We start from the raw sequence: 16,461 nt of genomic DNA, 5'->3' as shown, positions 1-16,461 counted from the left end.
CTACTAATCGGTGAAAAACTTAACTACTCGAGGCGGCGACTATGGAGAACTTGCTGCTCATATGAACCCTAGATTGGATTCAGGCTCTCTTTTATAGGAGAAATTTGGGACCCACTCAACAACGGTATAGTCGCTGAGCCGGATTTATTTATTTATTTATTTAGTATTTAATTATTTAGTATTTAATTACTGGAAATGTTTTTTTTTTTAAGACTAAATGCTTTTTAATTACTGGAGTATAAGATTTCAATTTATATTAGTACAATAATTAAAATATTTTTATTTTGTTTCGAGTTCGTTAAACTTTTAAATCTTTTATTTAGATATATTATGTTTCTGATGTTTTATTTAAATCACATTAACCTAGATCTGTCCATGGCTGTCAGGTCTGTCCAGACCTGTGTCTTTTGGATCGAACTTGAACAATGCAAATTGATCATAGACTAAAACGACACAGACCCGCTAAAACCCACCTATTTTTTAGGTGGGTTTATTATTGTTAAAAATAGCACGGATCTGTTCAATTCAGCTCATCTATTAATATTAATTATTAATTTATATATTAAATATTTGATTTTAAGTATAACTTTTATTTTTTATAATTAAAAATTGTGTATATATTTTTAGGTGGGTTTACATTAGACCTGGCAATTATCGTGTTCGTGTCGTGTCATTTCGGGTTCGTGTAAAAAATGAGTAAACCCAAACCCAACCCAAAAACTTTCGTGTCAAAGTCGTGTTAACCTGTTCGGGTTAGTGTCGATTTCGTGTCGTGTTTTCGGGTTACATGTAATTTTGTTAGGCATATATATTAATAATAACTCTTAAAAATACAAGAAGATATGGTACTGTTTTTAAACATTTTATATCATTTTTAGATTAATATGTGAACAATAATTATCGAAAAGTTCGATAATATCATGTTAGAGGGTCATGTAATGTGTTTATAACAATTTAGGAAATTCAAATCAATATTTGCAATTAATAATTATAATTTTATCATCTTTATTAATAAAGTGACATAAAAAAACACAAGAGAATATAACAATAATTTTCAATATCCATGTCATTTCGTGTCGTTTTCGGGTTCACATATCAACACTAACTCAACTAAAAAATTAGCGTGTCAGTTTCGTGTCAACCCAAAAATGACCCATTACATATTAAGCTCAACACTAACACGACCTGACCTGCTCAACACGACCCGATCTGTCATTCCAAATATTTTGAACTTTACTTCAAATTCATAATTTGAAAAATTAAAACCTAATAAGTTAAGATAATAAGATAAGATAGGGTTTTTTTTATACTCTTTATATTTATACTTTAATAAATAAGAAAAGTCATATCTATTTTTAACCTAGTTTATCATAATTTTTAATTTTTTTAATTTCTTTAATTAAATTTCGGGTCAGTTTCGTGTTTTCGGGTTGACACGAAAATGACACAAAAATTAACGTGTCATTTCGTGTCGTGTCAACTTTCGTGTCGTGTCATAAAGCCCTAAACACTAACACTAAAAAAGCATGTCGTGTTCGTGTCGTGTCATCGGGTCGTGTGTCGCTTTGCCGGGTCTAGTTTACATAGGGCTTGAGATTTGATTTTTAAATCCGAACCCGATCCGGTCCGAGCTCACTTAAATTAAGAGTGGGTTAGGCTTAGACTGGGCATAAGTCTGGCCCACTCCAGCCTATGGACATGCCTACATTAACCCTTTGATGACTAAGAAAATTAACTTTGAAATATAAAACTCGGTTAACTATTTAGTTGCGTTGGGATTTTAACAATTTGAAAGCAGTTTTTGATATTTGCAACGTGACTACAGAGGAATGGTAAAAACTTTAATAAAACTGTAAAAAGTAATAATTTCAAACACATATACAATGAATAATGTATTTTTAACTGAATTAGAAGTTCACAACTAACTAATTTAGTGAGCATGAGCTTAATGAGACTAAAAATAAATGACCAGTCGCTTCATATATCTAAATAAAAGATTAATAGCTTAACGAACCAAAAGATAAAAGATTAGGAGGCGCTAAGATGCGTTTTTCCTTGTTATTTTTTCGATAAATTCAATGTCATTAATACTAACCGAAAAACTGAATTCAATGGTTTGCTTCGGTATGCAGTTTGAACCGAACCGATGCACACCCTATCTAATACTTGAAGTACCACGAGTATAATTAACCAATAACCATCATTAGCCCTGTCTGATCAAAAAAACTTTTTAGAACAAAATTAGAGGTTTGAACCCCTTCCGAGTTTTTTACTAATCAAACTTTTAATAGTGGTGTTTGATGAACAAATGTTTGAAAGAGCTTGTTGTGTAAAAAAAAAAACTAATTTTGAAAAAGCTGGACTTAGAAGCTTTTTCAATTAGCCTATTGCTCCATCTATTTTAAATGACAATTTATCCCTAGTTACTATCCTTTAACCCTAAATAAAGGCTTTACCATGTCTTTATTTGTCACTTTACACTATCAGCTAAGTTTTATCAAACAAATTTATACAATCAGCTAGTCATATCAGCTAACCGCAAATGTAAAGCGAGAAGCTCCGGTAAGAAAATGAATTATATAATAACAGAAGAATCACAATACAATACAATACAAAGAATCGGAACTGCAATTTCTGATACTGACCACAAAGACAAGAATGTGCCTCTCATATCAAAATCAGAATGACCTTTCGGATGGATAGCCGCATTTGGGTTCTAAGGCACAACATCTAACAAGCCATTTCAATCTGAAACTGAGCCTTCAACCTCTTCAAGGAACTGCCTTTACTTCCGCGTTTGACTGCAATGTCCGCCTCTCTGTCCGGCTCCTTTCAGCAACTTCGTGTCAAAAGTTTATTTCGGGTCAGACCGTTGTGATAGAAACACAAACAACTTTGATAAGTATGAACTAAAAGTCTAAAACACTAGAAAGTAATTAGGTGTTGATTGTTGAATTGATTTGGTCTAAGAATGCTGCTTTTGAAATCAAAGAAAGACGGATTTTCCGTCCAAATTCTTCACTAATGTCTGAAAAATAAGAATTTTATTGGGATCAAATGCAAAAATACCCTAATGATGACAATTATGAGCAATTTTACATCTAATGTCTAATATGGTGCAATTTTACCCAAGGCAAAGGGCAAATTTACTCCTCATGTGGACAAAATTTGGAAAATAATTCATCAAACTGTCTTCTCAGTCATGAATCGTGTCGTCTACACTTCACATGTGCGTCATTTTATTACTCATTAGTAACTGAACACAGCCATACGAATAGACATGAAATTTTTTTAGAAAAAAATAAAAAGTTACATCGTATTTTGTATGAGTTTGGACAAAAAAAATCCAAATATTTCATCAAATTTAAAAATATTAATAAACGATCATTTTGAGCCTGGTTGAAGTTTAGTGACAATAATGCTAGAAAGTGTAAAGTTGAGTGGCTTTTATGTTACGTTTTGAAGTTTACTGATCATATTGTGAAAAGGAGTAAACTTCAATGGCCATGGGTGTAAAGCCATGTTCAACACTCAGGTTCAGCATTCAGTAATTTGTCATTAATTATTATAATTATAATTATTTATATATAATTTATTACCATTTATTATAATATATATAAAATTTATAATTTAGTATTATTTATATAATTTTCATGATTATTTATTATAATTATATTTATTCAGCATTTAACTCAATTCAAAACGATGTATTAGCTCACCACATTTTCCCGGATCATGAGAAAATAGCATTTACAAATGCCTCAGCATCAAATGGTTGCAGGTCTTCAACACCTTCTCCAACACCCACAAACTTTACAGGGATGCCAAGCTCATCTACAACACTGACCTGCACGAAGAAATTAAGAGTCTCTCATGCACCATTTTCGCGAAATAGTTTTCATACACATTGTTGAGATCGGAGCATACCACACAGCCACCTCTAGCCGAACCGTCGAGTTTTGTCAAAACAAAACCAGTTATTCCAACTACCTGTAATGAAAGATGCTAGTCAAAACTTATGCCTGCTGTTTTGCACCAATGAAAATAATAATGACAGTATCACCAAAGGATTTAGGAAAAGAAAATCAGAAAGGATATATAAAGGCCTCAAAAATATGAAATTCTGTGCTGCCAATGTGGTCGCGGGGGCTTGAGCACCCACTGGTTGTCGGAAAATGCTGAAAATTCTATGGAAACTATGAACGAGTCTTTATTTTTTTTATGTAAAACCACTAAAAAATATCAATTTAGCGGTCGTCATGGTCCGGTAAGAGAACTACTAGTTCTGCCTACACACTTGCTTATGCTTTGAAGTCCAAAAATATATCTGCTCTCTTCCAGGAGTCACTAAGGCTGTATTTTAAAGTCCCATTAAGGGCGTAGGGTGAGGTATCTGAATTATCGAAGCAGGGCCCTTCCTGTCCTTTCCTTCTTGTATGACTGTGGAACAAGAGAAGCAAATCAGATCAAACAAGCAGTGGCAGTATCCACTCCGTAAACCAGAATGACATCTGGCGGGAATTGGAAAAAGCGGGTGAAGGGTCTCTCCGATCCTTCACTCTCTCGGAGAATTCATCCATAAATCATGATAAGCACCCCCGTTTCAGTGAATCTTAAATCAGTCGCTTAATGTGGTTGCTTGGTCATGTTTCTAAATATTGATAACCTTGCTATTATAGAAATTCCTCTATTTTTCGTCTACCAAATAGTTTTACATTATTGGAGTTATTCTATCCAGCCTCCAAGGGGTGTCAGAACGTCATAAACATGTCGACCTACTCTGTTGACCGTTAAAGGTCAACCCTGACACGACTCATTTAATAAACAAGTTGATGCGAAATGAAAAAATTTAAACGTGTTGATATGGATTGACATAGCTGACACAATTAATTAGAACTGAATTTGGATAAAAAATGACACGGACACGTTTGACATGATCTATGTTGCATGGAAACATAAAAGAAAACGGAAACGGAAACCGGGAAATGTTATTTCTAAAAAAATATAGTTAGGAAACAGTAATGAAAACAGAGTGGACAAGAAACACGTAAACGCTAATGAAAAAGAGTTTCCGTACAACATAGGACATGATTAACTTCTAGTCAACTAAATAGGCTATAAAATTTACCAACTCATTTAGGGAGCGTTTGGTTCACAAGGGATAAGGGAAACTAAAGGAAAGGAAATGAATGAGCATTCATACCCCTATGTGTTTGGATATGTTTAGGAAAGGGAATGCAATTCCACCCCATTCCCTTTGTGGATGTTTGGTTCAAATATGGAATCAAAACTATTTTTTTTAATTTCATATATAATCAAAAAAAAATTCAACTCTTTTACTATAGTTTCCATAAAACGTGAAATAACTTCATATATAATCCCAAACAATCCAAGTCACTCACTTGCTACCCTTATTGATAATAATATAAAGTTCATAAAAGTTAAAATTAATCAAAGAAAATGCATAAATATTATATTTAAAAAGAAAATAATTATTTTAAAATAATTAAAAATAAATATTAAAACTGAATAATATGATAAAAGAAAAAAATTTGGTCAAAATTATTTTTCAGGGTAAAAAGGTAAAAATAAATAATTATAAGGATCAAAAGTGAAATTAATCTAGTGATAAAAAAATATAAGGATTAAACAAAAATAAAAAAAGTAAAATTTAGTCAAAAAAATATTTTTTGAGTAAAAAAATTAAAAATATATAACAAAAATGAAATTAATCCAAAGATAAAGAAATGTAAAAATAAAAAAATATAGAGACCAAAATAAAAATAAAAAATAAAATAGGGAGTAAAGTAGAATTTTATAAGGAGTGTAGGTTAGAAAGAGAGGGGAAAGGGAATAGAAAACCTTAGAGGGAAGTGGGGAATGAGTTAGAGGAGTTAGGGGTAAACCCAAAACTAAAAAAGGACAAAGGGAATCATTTAATTAGCAAAACAAGCACCAACAAAGGGAATGAAGCCTCCCCTTTCCCTTACCCTTTCCTGAAACCCCCAAACCAAACGCCCCCTTAACCTATTACTTACAAAATTTATTCCTCCCTCCATTCCCTTATATAAGTCATTCTAGCAAATAAGTTTTTTCTCCAAATATAAGTTATTCCAGTTTTTCAAGGATTTTTAGTTGAATCTTTTTGGTCCAAACATTAAATTTTTATTTTGGTCCATGTATTTTCTTAATATTCCAAAACTTATTCCCCAACCATTACACGAGAGAGAATTTTTTTTAGTTAACCAATATAAATTCATTAATTTGACTCTACATTAATTGTATTTTTTTAATGTGTGAAATACCCTAGAATGACTTATATAAAGGAATGAAGGAAGTAATAAATTAGAATTTCTCCATAAAGGAGTATATATACACTAATAAAATGACTTGTAAACCCATAACAATATAATATTATTCCAGCTAACAAAGACGATATCAAGGCCATTTAGACAATCTATGAATAAGCAATTAGAAAACAAGAACTACAAATGCAAAAGAAAATACAATAATTCTAAAATTCAAGCTCATACCTCAGCAACTCATGCTAAAGATATTTAAATTTTTCACAGGCTTATATCACAGTGAAGATACTTGTAGATGGGAAATAAGATGTTTAAAAAAAAACTCAAAGAAAGCTAGTGTTTATAAGCAAGCTTATGACAGACAGAGATCTTACTTCATTGAATTCTCTTGCTTGTGGAAGCATGTTCAAACCAGTATTCCCATCCAGCACTAGGAGGATCTCCTGCGTTATTAGAGAATCACGTTACAAAAACGTAATTATACTATTTAGAAATCAAGTCAGTTATTTGAGTATTCTCCTAATGAAGGACTGGAATTTCTAGACAACAGAGGATTTGTAGGATAGGAACATGAAGATTGTACATAAAACTGGGTCAGTTACCCCGTGGTCATGGTCCGCCAACTAGCAGATATAAAACAAAAATGCCCCAATTCTTAAATCCTTAACAAGAAAGCCATCGCCATTTAACTTTGGTTTCACCCATGGTCTCTTTTCCAGAACCAGCAAACACATTCGTTGGAGATATCACGTGAATGACATGTCATCAAAATTTTGCCACGTAAATTATTATTATTTTGTGGAATCTCATGTGAATGTGTTCGCTGGTTCCAGACAAAAGACCATGGGTGAAACTAAGTTAAACCACAATGATTTTCTCATTAAGAATTTAAGATTTATGATATTTTTGTTTTGTTTCGTTTCTGATAGTTGGAGGACCGTGGCTGTAATTAACCCCAAAAAACTTCATCAAATAAACTACTCCCTCCATTCCCTTATATAAGTCATTCTAGGGTATTTCACACAAATTAAGAAATATAATTAAATAGAGCCAAATTAATGAATTTGCATTGATTAACTAAAAAAATATTAACTCTCATGTCATGTTTTGGGGAATAAGCCTTGGAATGTTCAAAAACACATGGACCAAGACAAAAGAAAAATAATGCTTGGACCGAAAAACTAAGCTAAAAATTCTTGGAATACTAAAATGACTTATATTTGAGGAAAAAACTAATTTGCTAGAATGACTTATATAAGGAAATGGAAGGAGTAACAAATTACATGCAAAAGATAACATTTGAGATGGAAGCAGATAATGATGAAAAAAACAGAAGAAAATCACATATAATTCAACAAAACCTATTGAATTGAAGAGGGGAAAATCAAAAGCTTCAATGAATGTTAAGACCTTGTTTGTTTGCCGGAAAATATTGGGTATACAACACCGAAAAATGGGAAGAAGTGGTGGGTGGCTATTGTTTCAGAAGGATAAAAAGAAATGGAGTAGGGTCCAAAAGGGTAAAACATTTTTCTCATTTTCTTCGTATATTTTTCGATTGACTAACCTAAAATTTTCCGTTGACTTATTTTCCTCAGCAAACAAACACCGGAAAATCAGGAAAATCTTTTCATGCACAATATTTTCCAACAACAAACGGGCCTAAAAACTGAATCTGAAATAGTAGGGCTCACATTAGGTGCTCCAGGAACAATTTTACTGACAGCTTTCTTACATGCTATCAACTCTTCCATAAGGCTGTAGTTAGTGTGAAGACCTGTAAAAATAGAAAAAGATTTCAACTGGCAATAATGTGCAGGAATGTAAATAACGGCTACAAACAAGTTCTGAATATACGTACGTCCTGACGTGTCACACAAAACAATATCAAAGCCCTGTTCTTTCCCTCTTTTCACAGCCTGTGAAAGAACTATTTAGAAAGCACTTTAATATCATATGTTAGCAGCTGTAACTCGGTTTAAATTATCAGAATGGTAAAGGCTAAATACACAGATTATGTTATTTTCTATTCTACTCATCTACCTGATGATGCTTTCGCCTTCTCTTTTTCAGCCACAACAATTTCGCATTCTGTCCGTTCAGCCCATATCTCTAACTGATCACTGGCAGCTGCCCTAAATGTATCGCCTGCTGCCATCAATATCTGGTACAATACCAAACCCATAAGCAATTTTATAACATGAAACTTCAAACTCAAAGGTCAAAGAAAAAATTGAGGAAAGGAAGTCCAGAGACTGTTCACTTCAAATTAAGATCTCAATACGAAGGGAATCCTACAAGTGTTCATCTTTTCCATGGTAAATTTATTCTCGACTTAAAAAAAAGTAGATCAACATGCTATGAAATGCTAAAACTAACATTATTAATATAGGGCTTAATACATCATTTGCCCCCTGAACTTGTCCAAAAAGCTCCCTTGAACTTTTAAAGTGTTCCGATAGCCCTCTCAACTTGCTTAAAATGTCCCGATAGCTCCCTCAACTTGCTTAAAATGAAGTCAATTAATCACTCAATCATAAAAATGTAAGTTGCATGTAGAAGGTGTATTATTGCACGTTCCTTGTAAAAGTAAAACGACTAAGATCGGGGGTATGGGGGTTCTAATATCAAAGGACAAGTCCTACAGTTGAACAAGTAAGAACTTCCTTTTTAATATGTTTTAATCTATTATGTGAATTATGTAACATTTCCAGGCACCTGAAACACACCTTCCTTCCGCATGCAGCTTACTTTTTTGTAACCGAGTGATTAATGGATTACATTTTAAGCAAATTGAGGGAGCTATCGAAACACTTTGAAAGTTTAGGGAGCCAATCAAGCTTTTTGGACAAGTTCGGGTGCAGATGATGTATTAAGCCTTAATATAGTCATTGAACTTCTTTTCCCCAAAAATCATTTGAGTTGTTAAGTGTTGGGATTGCAATATCTTCAATTCAACTGTACATATGATGTGGAATTCCAGTGTTTCGTCGAGAACTACTTTTCAAAAGTTGTTATTTAGTTGCAGAGGAAAAAAAAAAAAAACTCACCTTTGCTCCCTCTTTCTTCAATCTATAGGCCAACTTTCCTGAAAAGCAGAATGAGATCCTCACTTATTTTCCTTATCAATTAATCTGATGATCTCAGTTTTTGTTGGCATGTTTTCACATTGAAACTAGGACAACTATTTCAAGTTACAACCTCAATCTCTATGCTTACCTAGTGAAGTAGTCTTTCCACCTCCATTGACACCAACGATCATAATAACGGCAGGCTTTCTAATAGTATAATAGAAATAACAACTCCAAATTAAAAACGAAATTTGCTAACAAACAAGAAATCTATGTTAAATGGTAACGGTTATGAATACTTTAACGAAAATGAAAACCGGGAAACCATATTTGTGAAAATTTATAGGAAAGGAAAACGTGTAAATTATGAAAATATATTGGTATTTCGATAAATTTTTAAAATTATAGAAATGTATGTTTACTTTTTAAGGAAAAATGCACAAGTAAGCCCCTGAACTTTGCTTGTTTTAAGGATCAAGCTCCTGATCAATTATTTTGCCACATTGAGCCCTTGATTATTGATTTCTTTATGGATCCGGCCCTTATTTAACTTTTTCCGTCGAGTTATACGGCACACGCCATTAGGGCGATTCAGCCTGTTGATGTGGACAAATAAAAATAGGAGTTTCTTGACTAGGAGAGGTAGAGAGTAAAAAGTAAAAAGAAATTACCGAAATAAATTTTGAGTAGGTTCTTCCAAGCTCGATTTTCTCTCTCCCATTTCACTATTTCCAACATCAGAATCGCCAAATCATTCTTCTCCTCTAACACCATAGCAGGTTCTTCCAAGCTCGATTTAAAGCTTGGAAGAACCTACTGAAAATCGATTTCAGTAATTTCTTTTTACTCTCTCCCATAGTCAAGAATTTTTTTTTTATATGTTCACATCGGGTCCATAACAAAAACAGAGATCAATAGCTCAATATGGAAAAATAATTGATCAGAGTCTTGATACTAACAAGCAAAGTCCAGTGGCTTAATTACTGAACATGATCTAAAAAATGTTAAGAATTTAACATGTGATTAGCATTAATCCATTTCTGAAATCACATTACATCCTAGGAAACGGAATCGAGCCAAATTTTAAGAAACAAGTTTTCAATTATTGTAAATTAAGAAAACGTGACCCGAAATGTTACCTACAAGTTTCCCAGAGTTTCAGAAGATTTTCCGAAAGTGAACAGCTTTAAAATCAAAAATTTCATGCGCATAACAAGAAACAAGTAGCAATAAGATCAAACGTAGCTTTAAACAGAACAAAAAGAGACATCAGAAACCTGAATCCAAGCTGAAGTTCAGTCTTATTCCCCTTCTTAATTAGCAATTCAAGCACACTCGTCTTCAAAGCATCCTAAACAGACAAAACTTCATAATGCTAAAACACCATTTTTGTTAAACATTGAAGTAGAAAATAAAATAAAATAAAATATACCTTTATTTCACTGCCAGATTTTAGCTTCCCAGCTAGTATATCCTCCCGCAACCTCTCCACAATCTTAATCGTGATTCTCGGCCCAAAATCAGATACTAACAGAATCTACATAAAATTCAATTTTGCTCTACATATAATTTGCAATTCTGAAGTAAATTAAAAGAGGGGTTTAACATAACACAAAAGAAGCAAGTAAAATTGAGTAAAATACGGACCTCTTCAAGTTCATCGAGAATTCGATCGGTTTCAGAAAGGTTCCAGTAAAGGAGAAGTTCGTCAATGACAGCGAGATTGTCTCTGGTTTTGGAGAATCCAGAGAAGATTTTCTCGACATCACTCTTAGCCTTCTCTTTTATCAATCTGCCAAGTTTGGTAAAGAAGCCGCTCTGGCTAGCCAGGCATTTGAAGCGGGAGGTTTTCCGGGGATTGAACCCGGTTCGAGGGAATTCAAGGAGCTGGTTCGGAGGAGGAGGTGAAGGTTTGGAGAGGAGAGAGAGATGAGTTTGAGTAGCCATTTTTTCTTCTTAGAGCATGACACAGTTGAGTTTCAGTTGTTCTTCCACTTCTGGATAAATTGCATTCTCACGACGTCGTTTAATGAATGGGCCGAGGTCGTATTGTAAGGATAGATCGTGGGCCTATCTAACATCGTTGATAGACTTTTAGATTGGACTTTCAAATCGGCCCATTACCCTATATTTATAAGATTCACATCATCACATGTACGGGTGTGTACCGGTTCGGTGTAAATTGCATACCGAACTGAACTGGTTGAATTCCATTATTCAGTTCGATTTTTTTGATACTTTGGTTGGACGCGGATTTTAGTTTTAAATGCATTTCAATATTCGGTACGGCTCGGTTTGACAAAAAAAATACGAAAAACCAAAACGCACTGAATTACACATATTTTACATTATTTTATATATAAAAAAAAATTCAATATTGTTGAAATAATAAGCCAATATAAATATATTTTGAAAGTATTTCAATTTTTTTGAGATAAATTTAATAAGGAAATACATTAACTTTTATGTGTTGTTTTTAAATTTTTAACTAATTCGGTCTGTTCGATTTAAACTCGGACTGAATATTTCGGTTTTACATACTATTCGGTACGGTATCAGTGTCAATTATTTTAGTAATTTCGGTTCGGTTTTGAACCGATGTACACCCTTAATCACATGAGACAACTATGAATACATGGATAAGGTATAACTTTGTCGCGGTCGTTTTTTTTTAGAAGTACAAATTTACACTATCATAATTAATCTAACCAGGGAGGATTTTGACATTTTATGGACTGTAGGTGAAACAAGACATAGAGGCCTCCTTAATGAAAATTTTGTACTTAAAAATTTAAAATAGAGATTAGAACCCCTTTTGACCGGAAAAATTAAAGTATTTGAGCTTCTTTTAGACCTAAATAGATATTATCAGGATTATTAAAACTAGACCTAAATAGATATTATCAGGATTATTAAAACTAGACTGGTCAAAAAGCTGGTAGAAACAAGGGTCAAATACATGAATATCATAATTAAATACAAAATTACAATTAAGTTATATCACCAAATTTAATTCTTAATATGTCATTATTTTCTATATATTATGATTTTACATCATAATTTAAAAGTTCTAGACTCCAATTCATAAATCATAAATCTTAGAAAATATATTCTAAACTTCTAATTTATAAATTCAAATCCTTAAAATATATTAAAAGTACTGATTTTACTAGTTTGACATAATCCAAAACTATGACTTGACATAGTTGTAAATAGTTTTTAAAAGATGGATTTCTGTGTAATTTTCCCTAGAAACAAAGGGTAAATTACACCCATGGTCACTTAACTTTACCCATTTTAATATTGTAGCCACTGAACTTTAATTCTTAACGGTATGACCACTGAATTTTACACTTTTTAACACTGGTGGCCACTCAACTTTAACTAACTCCTCAAAATGACCGTTAACAACATCAAAATGAAAATATTCCAGAATTAAAATTGCTCAGAACGACATTTACTATGAAACCATATTTTTTATTTTCCAAAATAACCTATTTTGGAGCTTTCTCTCTCTAAAAATTCACTTTCTCTCTCCTAACCAAACAACACATAAATAACCTGAAAACGAAAATTTTCAAGAATTAAAGTTCCCTAGAATATCATTAACTCTTCGAATTTTTTATTTTTAGACCGTCAATGGTCGTTTTGAGGTGTTGAATGGCCACTGATATTAAAAATTGCAAAGTTTAGTGGTTATACCGTTCAGAATTGAAGTTCAGTGACCATAATGTTAAATGGATAAAATTTAATGGCCATAGGTGTAATTTACCCTAGAAACAAATGGTTAAATTCGACCTTCAACTCGGCCCATTAACTAATATTTCTCAATAGTGGATACGGGGATAAGGTATAAGTTTGGCTTAATACATATTTAATTACCCATTAGGAATAGATGGTCATTTAAAACTTTTAAAAGTTCAAGAGTGTAATTAAATTTTTGAACTAAGAGCATCTCCAATAGTTCATACGCACAACCATTCAATATACATGACACATCATCATTGTAAGATTTTTTTAATAAACTTTATTTTATTAAACTATTAACTCCAATGATTAAACTTTATAACCACTCAATCATAAGGGATCCAGCCAATTAGGGATGGTAGCGGGTAAGGTACCTGCGGGTAATGTCAATCCCAAACTTTTACATTTTTATTTTTTAATTACCCGTACCCGTCTCATTACCTTAACGGGTATACTTTTTGCATCCCATACCAGTCCCATTTGATTCGCGGGTACCCTTACACGTTAAAAATCAATAAATAAATAAAAAATTACAAATTTAACAAGTATAAATTTAATAAATCATATATCTAAAAATTTAACAAATTGAAATAAGAATAAATTAGCTTAGTGTATCAACCAATGGTTGAAAAACAAAAGGTTGTGGTTTAAATCTCACGTCTTAATCTAAAAAACAATGATATTTTTAATATATAAAAAATTTATGATTGGTAACGGGTACTGGATACTTGAAGGTATTCTCATACCCGTCCCATTACCCTAACGGGTAATGACTTTGATTGCATTCCCGTCTCATACCATTTTATACATGGTACGAGTAGTTCCATTAGGATCGGGTAGTGCCGGATACTCGTGAGTACAGTACTCGTTGCCATCCCTACGTCCAATCACAAGAGATCCACCAATTAATTAAACTCTATCATATTATTTTAAAAGTTAATAATATATTATAAAAATAGTCAAAAGCTTAATAAACTACTCAATATCTATTGAGTGGTTGATAAATGTTTAATATATTAAACTCACTCCAATGATAAAAAAAAGTTTAATGAAATAATATAATGAGTGATTCATTATGCTTCATTGAAGATGTTCTAATTATACGGAGCAATAGATATATTAAGCGAGTAACTCTGTTTTTATCATTTTTAGAAAATTCAAATTTACACTATCATATTTAATCCAAGCAACTATCCATTAGATAATTACAATTATATATATGGGCTGGTTACACGAAAATCATATTAATTATAAAAATTACAAAATATAAAACTTAATTTTAAATATATCATTATTTCTTATATATCACAAAATGGGTAAACTTTTATACCCTAATTTATAAAATTTTAGACCACAATTCATAAATTCTAATCTAAAAAATATATCTTAAACTCCTAATTTATAAATCTCAACCCTTAAAATATATTAAAAATGATGATTTTCTTGTTGGACATTATTTAAATAATTATTTGATATAGTTGTAAATAATTTTTAAAAATGGTATCTCCATGTAAATTTCTCTCTATATAGTATTATACATAATGAAATATTTAAAGCCCAACGTGGGCATCTTGACCCAACTCTCACCTCACACACGTATATATACATATTTATCATTTAAGTGGTCTCGAACTAATTTCGTTATATTATTGTAAAACTTTATAAAATTAAGTTAAATTTGGACTACGAGAGTAAGATTGATCATTTTCAACAAATTTAGAGAAATTTATCCTCTATCATATATTAATTAAGTTGAATTTTATAATAAAATACAAACTCAATGACCTAATTAATAACTCTATAATTTTAATTTGTTGGAAACATTGAGCCGAAACCATTCATAATAAAGGTAGTTTTATGATACGGATTAATGATAAACGGGTTGATTTTAATCGTAAATCAATAAAAAGTTCATTCTCTAGCTAAACTATAAGGAGTTAATCCCATAATTTTTGGAACCGATTCTATTAATATCCCTAATTTGGTTGACTTTTTTGCTAAAAAGATTTATCATGTTATTAATAGTTTTAAAGAAGACTCTCTTGATAGATATATTCAAAGAAAGGCTGTTCACCTTCCTTGCTGGAAAAGACCTCGAGAAGGTATGATGAAGCTTAATACGGATGGCTCTTGTCTTGCCAATGGTAATATTTCTGTAGGGTGGGGTCTTGAGAGATGATGGAGGTGCTTGGATTTCTGGATTCTCGCATAATCTTGGCATAGGTTCTTCCTTTTTGGCTGAGTTGTGGGGTATTTATTCTGGTCTCACTCTGGCCAAGAGTTTGGGAGTAGTTAATCTGATTGTTGAATCTGACAATCAGGAAGCTATTAGGTTAATCTCAAATAATATAGCTATTGGTTTGAATAGCAAGAATTTGATTAAAGGGATCAAGAAGCTCTGCCATTCCTTTGTATCTATCTCTTTCTGCCATATCTTTAGGGAGCAAAACAGGGTGGCGGATCGTCTCGCGGCTGCTGGTCATGAAGGAAGTTGGGGCGTTACTACTTATTCTTCTCCTCCGGCCTTTCTTTCCTCGATCCTTCTGGAGGATGTGGTGGGGGTTAGCTTCCCAAGGCTGATCCCGGGTTAATTTTTTGTTTGTTTGTTTTTATTTTCTTGTTCCTACCAAAAAAAAAGAAGGAATTAATCCCAGTATTCATGGGCTAAACTCGTAGGAATCATGAAATCCCTATTATAATAGGGATAAACCTAACACAAGCTCTCAAAGAGAAATATAAGTTTGATTGTTAAAAGTTAATTGATTATAAAGAAAGACATGAATTTATATCATCTCAAAACCTAAAGATGAAATTACAATAAAAGGTAAATACATATAACTAAATAAATAAAGCTTAAAGGGGTAAATAAGGTAGAGGTAAATGAGTGGCATGAGTTGTAAACAAAGGGTGACATGAGTTATAGATAAAGGGGTGGTAAAGTTGTAATTAGAAAGAAGATAGAGTGAGAGGCAAAGCTGATTTGTAGAGCTCTTTTAAAAGTCCACACGACGTGCAGGCTTTATATCCGAAATATAGTTGGTCAATTTTATAATCCACACAATGTGCGAGTTTGATGTTGAAGTCTCTTATGCCTTTTTAAAAATTCACATGGCGTGTGGGGATATTTTTCACATGAATGGTCTCATTTTTGCTATGGTGTGTTGCCCCTTTGACCTTGCACAGTGAAATTTTTTACTTTTCCTAACATGACATTCTGACTTTATAACATGACAAATGGAATATTGATTTATCAGTAATTTTCAAATGGTCAGTGAGTGACTAAGTAAATTTGGTCAATTACTATTAGATTTAAGCTTAATAAAATTTCGTGGTGGAGA

The 16,461-nt window shown here is 32.3% G+C and overlaps 1 protein-coding gene across 1 annotated transcript; it reads right to left on the bottom strand.

Annotated features, from left to right (window-relative positions):
• Positions 1 to 2,563: 2,563 nt before the first annotated feature.
• On the bottom strand, positions 2,564 to 11,357 carry LOC136220878 (cell division protein FtsY homolog, chloroplastic). The gene is made up of 12 exons (XM_066008706.1): positions 11,024 to 11,357; positions 10,809 to 10,913; positions 10,654 to 10,727; positions 9,525 to 9,583; positions 9,356 to 9,393; positions 8,349 to 8,469; positions 8,167 to 8,235; positions 8,000 to 8,082; positions 6,680 to 6,748; positions 3,928 to 3,990; positions 3,720 to 3,847; positions 2,564 to 2,839 (listed from the first exon to the last, which is right to left on the bottom strand). Exons 1-11 carry the CDS (start codon positions 11,321 to 11,323, stop codon positions 3,734 to 3,736), a joined length of 1,095 nt encoding a protein of 364 aa, XP_065864778.1. The 5' UTR covers positions 11,324 to 11,357; the 3' UTR covers positions 2,564 to 2,839; positions 3,720 to 3,733.
• Between the last annotated feature and the right edge of the window lie 5,104 nt (positions 11,358 to 16,461).

The sequence above is a fragment of the Euphorbia lathyris genome, chromosome 2 (assembly GCF_963576675.1).
Source record: "Euphorbia lathyris chromosome 2, ddEupLath1.1, whole genome shotgun sequence".
In the NCBI taxonomy this organism is placed as follows: Eukaryota; Viridiplantae; Streptophyta; class Magnoliopsida; order Malpighiales; family Euphorbiaceae; genus Euphorbia; species Euphorbia lathyris.
This window is presented reverse-complemented; position numbering and strand designations above follow the sequence as displayed.

Coding starts and splice junctions, on each gene's coding strand:
- LOC136220878 (XM_066008706.1), bottom strand. CDS start 11,323: ATGGCTACTCAAACTCATCTCTCTCTCCTCTCCAAACCTTCACCTCCT. Junction 10,728..10,808: donor AATCTGGCAGTGAAATAAAG/GTATATTTTATT, acceptor TTGTCTGTTTAG/GATGCTTTGAAGACGAGTGT. Junction 9,394..9,524: donor TGGAAAGACTACTTCACTAG/GTAAGCATAGAG, acceptor TCTGCTTTTCAG/GAAAGTTGGCCTATAGATTG.